Source organism: Leucopleurus acutus, assembly GCF_964270905.1.
Source record: "Leucopleurus acutus genome assembly, chromosome: 5".
NCBI lineage: Eukaryota > Metazoa > Chordata > Mammalia > Artiodactyla > Delphinidae > Leucopleurus > Leucopleurus acutus.
In genome coordinates, this window is record NC_139147.1 from 80,928,718 (window position 1) to 80,934,912 (window position 6,195).

Below are 6,195 nucleotides of genomic sequence, written 5' to 3' on the forward strand. Positions count from 1 at the left end.
CCGATTCACACACTATGTTCTCTGTTCCTGGTCATTTCATGCACAAGTTGACTATCCTTAACCATGCTTCTTTGCCTTCTTTCACAGAAGAAAGATTATTTGGAGGAGTGGTACTATAAAGGTACAGGGAATACCTATCCCAATACCAAATTTTCACCATGAAAAATTATAGTGACAAAGCTTAAAAAAAAAAACACACAAAACACATGGGATTTCAGAAGTATATACCCTAATAATTTTTAAGAAAGCTCACCATAAATACTTCCAAAAACAACAGGCTTTACAAAAGACTGTACAATACCCTGTGTATAGGATATAGGATATTCAGGCCATCTGCCAGATTCACTCAGTAATATGTTTCTGGTGTACGCTTTCATTTCAGGAAGGCCAATAATCACCTGATTTCTTCTTGACCTAGTGATCTGTTGTTAGCCTACTCCTGATAATGGAAGAGGAAACTGATACCAGTTTTAAGTCAGCTGGTTCTCCTTAAGTCTCAAGGTTTCTATTATATTTCAACACCATGTTATTGTGCACTTACAGAAGCAATCTCTCAGTCATGAAAAATAAAACATCAGTTGCAGAACTTACAAAGTAAAAAGGGAAATTCTTTCCCAAACCCATTTTTGCTTAAAAAGTTAAATTAAATTCAAATGTACAAGACCAAGCACAGGCACTTTCCAAAAATCAAAAATGAAGCCAAACCATGAAATTACTCAATAGTTACAGAAGACAGCTCTGATTTTGGGGGGTCCTCTCTGGTTGACTCGGCACAAGCACTGGTCTTTGGCTGCCCTGGCATTTCCTCCTCTTTTTCTGTCAGCCCACCAAGAGACCCCAAGGGAAAAGTGCGTTCACAATTCTGGGTCGAGGAGACCTGTGAAATTACAGGCATCTGGACAGAGGAGTTGTCTTCAAAACTGTGTTCTCCAAGATCATACTGAACAAGGGTCTCTTCTTGCTCCTGGTTTAAGTAGTCCGGTACTAGGAAATCACTGCTCTGGAAGTAGTTTGCTAGCTCTGACGTTTCACGGTTCAGACTCCTCAGGGGCACGATTAAATTTCCAGAGTTGGTGAACATGGCGCCACATGTCTTGCACTCGTAAATCCGAGGCTTGCGGATGATGTGCCGGGAAACCCTCATGTGGTGTTCATATTCCCCGAAGGAAGTGAAAGTGGCGCTACATATCTGGCACCGGAAACAGCGTTTACCTTCATGCTTTAGGCGATGCATCTTTAGCGAGTAAGCCCTGGTGAACTTTTTCCCACAGCGGTCATACTGAAATGGTTTAATTCCTGAGTGGATGAGCATGTGCTGTTTCAGGTTCTGAACCGCACCCCACATGTTGGACACTGAAAAGGTCTATCTGGACCATTTGGACTTGGCCGTTCTGTGCTGCGATCATCATCATCTGCGTGAGCACTGGTGCTAGAAGTGCTCTGAAGTGTAGGTAACCCTTCAGTGACGCCTTCATCTACTGAACCTGCGGGCGGCGGTGCCAGGGCCTGGAGGCCTGCTGCTCCTCCTCCTCCTCCTCCCCGCCAGGCTGAGGCGGCGAGGGGGTGGCGGCGGCAGCCCGGGGGGAGGGGGCGGAGCACGCGGCCTCTCTCTCTCTCTCTCTCTATACATATATATATATTATATATATATATCTTTTTCTTTTTTTTCTTTTGGTTGCACTGGGTCTTAGTTGTGGCAGGTAGGCTCCTTAGTTGCGGCTCGTGAGCTCCTTAGTTGCAGCTCACGGGCTCCTTAGTTGTGGCTTGCAGGCTCCTTTGTTGTGGCATGCAAACTCTTAACTGCGGCATGCATGTGGGATCTAGTTCCCTGACCAGAGATCGAACCCACATCCCCGCATTGGAAGGCAGATTCTTAACCACTGCGCCACCAGGGAAGTCCCAGGAAGCTGTGTCTTTATAATTCATCATCTTACAAATGGAAAGGGTCTCCTGTATTTGTTTTTTTCTTTCCCTTTTTGTAACTACTCATTGTTGGCTTGTTGTCAATTTTCCTACCTCTATTTTTTATGTTATAAATAAGAGAGACAAGAGGTCATTCAATGAACGTTAAATTTTCCTTTTTCTCATCTAAAAATGTTTTTGAGAGTGTTTATATTAGAAAACAATAGACATACTCTTTAAATTTTCATTAATAACTTAGTTATCTTTATATCATAATTTATATGTTTTAAGTTTTATTTTGCTCAGAGTTTTAACTCTCATCTAAAACTTAAACTTTTCCGCTTGGAAGGCACCTTTTCCTAGGAAAAAGACTTTTTAAGTTTCAGTATTCTGAAGACTACACGTTAACCTACTTGAGGCCTTTCTATAGGCCATAGAGTTTACTGCTGGGCACTTGCAGACAGAGTGACAGCCCAGTATCTATCTTTCCTCACAGCCTGGAGATTTTTTCCTCAGGCGTAATGTCTCATTTTTTTGGAAAATCTTTATGATCCCTTCCCCTAGACTCATAAAGTCTTAGTGGTCTTTTGTCACCAATTATAGGAGTCCCATTAAATTTGAGATATTTTACTGGACTTTATTTTCTAATTTCCTCCATGGGTGAGTCATCCTATATAAGGCAGAGGCACCAAGGCAGGCTCTTGTCCTCTGTCTTTAGTGGCATATCTACACTGGTCTGCCAGAACAGAAAGCTTTTACTGCCAAAGGCTTCAGAAAAGCTAGAGTCCCTTCTGGGGTCCTACATCCTCCTGGGTACATATGGACTTTCACATAGAAAAGTAACCACGGCCATATAACAAAAGGAATCAGTAAGCTCTTAGGCAAGGTGAAATAATACAGCAGCCCTGTAAGAACAAGGAAAAGGATGCAAATGCATTCATTAAGAAGAGAAAGCACTTTTTCCCAGTGGCCTTGAGTTTCCTAGAAAGACCTTCACTTCTTTTTTTTTTTCAATCTTTAATTTTTTTAATTGGGGTATAGTTGTTTTACAATGTTGTGTTAGTTTCTATTGTACAGTGAAGTGGAGCTCCCTGCGCTATACAGCAGGTTTTTATTAGTTATCTGTTTTATACATATTAGTGTATATATGTCAATCCCAATCTCCCAATTCATACCACCCTCCCTTCCCCCCCCTGGTGTCCATACATTTGTTCTCTACATCTGTGTCTCTATTTCTGCCTTGCAAACCAGTTCATCTGTACCATTTTTCTAACTACACATATATGGGTTAATATACGATATTTGTTTTTCTCTTTCTGACTTACTTCATTCTGTATGACAGTTTCTAGTTCCATCCACATCTCTACACATAACCCAGTTTTGTTCCTTTTTATGGCTGAGAAATATTCCATTGTATATATGTACCACATCTTCTTTATCCCTTCATCTGTCAATGGACATTTAGGTTGCTTCCATGACCTGGCTATTGTAAATAGTGTTGCAATGAACATTGGGGTGCATGTGTCTTTTTGAATTATAGTTTTCTCTGGGTATATGCCCAGTAGTGGGATTGCTGGGTCATATGGTAATTCTATTTTTAGTTTTTTAAGAAACCTCCATACTGTTCTCCATAGTGGCTGTATCAATTTACATTCCCACCAACAGTGCAAGAGGGTTCCCTTTTCTCACACCCTCTCCAGCATTTGTTGTTTGTAGATCTTCTGATGATGCCCATTCTAACTGGTGTGAGGTGATACCTCATTGTAGTTTTGATTTGCATTTCTCTAATAATTAGTGATGCTGAGCATCTTTTCATGTGTTTGTTGGCCATCTGTATGTCTCCTTTGGAGAAATGTCTATTTATGTCTTCCACCCATTTTTTGATTGGGTTGTTTGGTCTTTTGATATTGAGCTGCATGAGCTGTTTATATATTTTGGAGATTAATCCTTTGTCCGTTGATTCGTTTGCAAATATTTTCTCCCATTCTGAGAGTTTTTTCATCTTGTTTATGGTTTCCTTTGCTGTGCAAAAGCTTTTAGGTTTCATCAGGTCCCGTTTATTTATTTTTGTTTTTATTTCCATTTCTCTAGGAGGTGGGTCAAAAAAGATCTTGCTGTGATTTATTGTCAAACTGTGTTCTGCCTATGTTTTCCTCTAAGAGTTTTATGGTGTCCGGTAAAGACCTTCACTTCTGCATTTATCGTCTGGGGGTCAGCAGTTCCCCGTAAAGGAGGAAAGATACCCTTGGGAAAGGTGAGGGCCACTGGCAGTCATTCATTTCGTTTCTCATTTTTCCTGGCGGTGAGGGAAAACTTGCTTCTTACTGGGGCTGGACACTCACAAAAAAATCCTCACTCACCTGAATAAGATTTAAGCTGAATCACCTCTCAAATGTAGAAACACTTATTCAGAAAGGACTGTTTTGAGTCAGCTACTCACAGATGGGTCTCCACCTATTGTATGGACCCACCTTTTGTAATATCAGTACAGTAACAGCAACAACAAATACCATACTTACTGAATTTTCTTACTAAGATTTTCAGCAGTGTATCATTATTAAAAGTTATTCATGTGTTTATCACAATTATGAAGGAACTTATGAAAATCAAGTCTAAGGGCATAAAAAATGGTCATACTTGTTGAATAAAAAAATAGAGATTCTATGTTATATTTACAGCATGATTTCCTTTCTGGAATACACATACCTACAGGCATTTTGAGAAAATATTTCTGGAAAGTCATAACCAAAATTTCAACAGTAGTTTCCTTTGGCTGGTGAGATTACAGGAGTTTTTACTTCCGGCTTTAACTTCTTCTGTGTTTTCTAAATTTTCCATACTAAGCATTAAAGTATGTACTATAAAATAGTATATAAAATAAAGAATAGAGATATCATCAACCTTAGAGAAAAAATAGTAGTGAAATTCAACATTTAAATGAATATTTAAATGTGAATAGTCTCCATGTTAGTCCTACATTTTCCTGTTACATGTCCTGGCTTTTATTTATTAATATTTACCTAGCATATAGAACTAGCATAAAGTTGTTTGGGGGTAAATAAGATTTCAGCACTGAGTGGTAGTAGATGTTCAAAACAGAGAGAAAAAATGCAGGAGAGAGGCATCTGCTCATTATTACTCTTGCAGGGCACCTGGGCAAATGTCACTGCCCACGTCGTTTTCCTTCTACTCTTGGTCCATCAGTTCTAGATTTCCTCATTATAGGACTCTAGAATCTTGGAGGAGGATGGGCCACCCCTGTCATCCTGTCCTGCCCTTCTACCCAGCTCAGAGACTCTTCCCAGAATACCTCTAACTTCCTGGCCTCTCCTTCAGCACCTCCAGAAATGTGGAGCTCAGTACTTTTGCCTGAAATACTTTCCCCCTTTCTCTGCCTGCGGCACTTCAACTCATCATTCAATATTCAAATCAGGTGCTCAGTTTCTCAGGCCCATGTGGCACAGTCATTGGTGCTTCTGAGTGTGGACTCTGGGGTCAGAAAGACCTGGGTTCAATCCTGCCTCTTCTCCTAACACTTGCTGTGTGATCTTAGCCAGTTTATCTCACCTCTCTGAGCCTCGGTTTTCTTACCTGTAAAATGGGGTTCGCAGATGTGGTCATGTGTATGGGCTCTTCATGTGGTGTCTAGTACATAGCAAGCAAGTAAGAAATGGTAACTGCTACCACTAACATCAGTGGTTTCAACGCTGACCTGCAGATTAAAATCACCTGCAGAGCTTTTAAAACATGATTTAATAGGGCTGGGCTGATGCTCCTAGCAAAGTTTGCATTGTTTGAAAGTTGCCTAAGTGATTCTAATGTGTAGCCTGCCAGGTGGGGAACTGTTACACCAGCAGTTTTGAAAGTATGGTACCTGGACCAACAGCACCGGGGAAACTGTTAGAAACTCAAATTCCAGGGCCCCCTAGCAGACCTACCAAATGAGAAACTCTGGAAGTGAGCCCCAGCAATCTGGGTTTTAACAAGCCTCCCAGGAGATTCTGAGGCATGCTAACATTTGTGAACCACTGCACTAGATTGTAAGCTAAGTAAAGGCAAGAACTGTTTGTCTTGTTCAATGCCGTACATATTCTTAGGGCTTGACACTGTGCCATACACAAATTCAGTTGAGTTCAACCAAGAAATGTTGGGACTTCCCTGGAGGTCCAGTGGTTACGACTCCATGCTTCCACAGAAGGGGCCTGGGTTCAATCTCTGGTTGGGGAATTAAGATCCTGCAAGCTGCATGGTGCGGGCAAAAAAAAAAGAAAGAAAAAAAAAAGAGAGCTTCCC

General features: G+C 40.9%; 1 protein-coding gene across 1 annotated transcript; it reads right to left on the bottom strand.

The window, feature by feature from the left end:
• Positions 1-654: 654 nt before the first annotated feature.
• LOC309962108 (zinc finger and BTB domain-containing protein 44-like) lies at positions 655-1,312 on the bottom strand (the record flags this gene model as incomplete). Its single annotated transcript, XM_082839684.1, has 1 exon — positions 655-1,312. The coding sequence occupies one exon, from the start codon at positions 1,310-1,312 to the stop codon at positions 713-715; it is 600 nt and encodes a 199-aa protein (XP_082695810.1). The 3' UTR covers positions 655-712.
• Between the last annotated feature and the right edge of the window lie 4,883 nt (positions 1,313-6,195).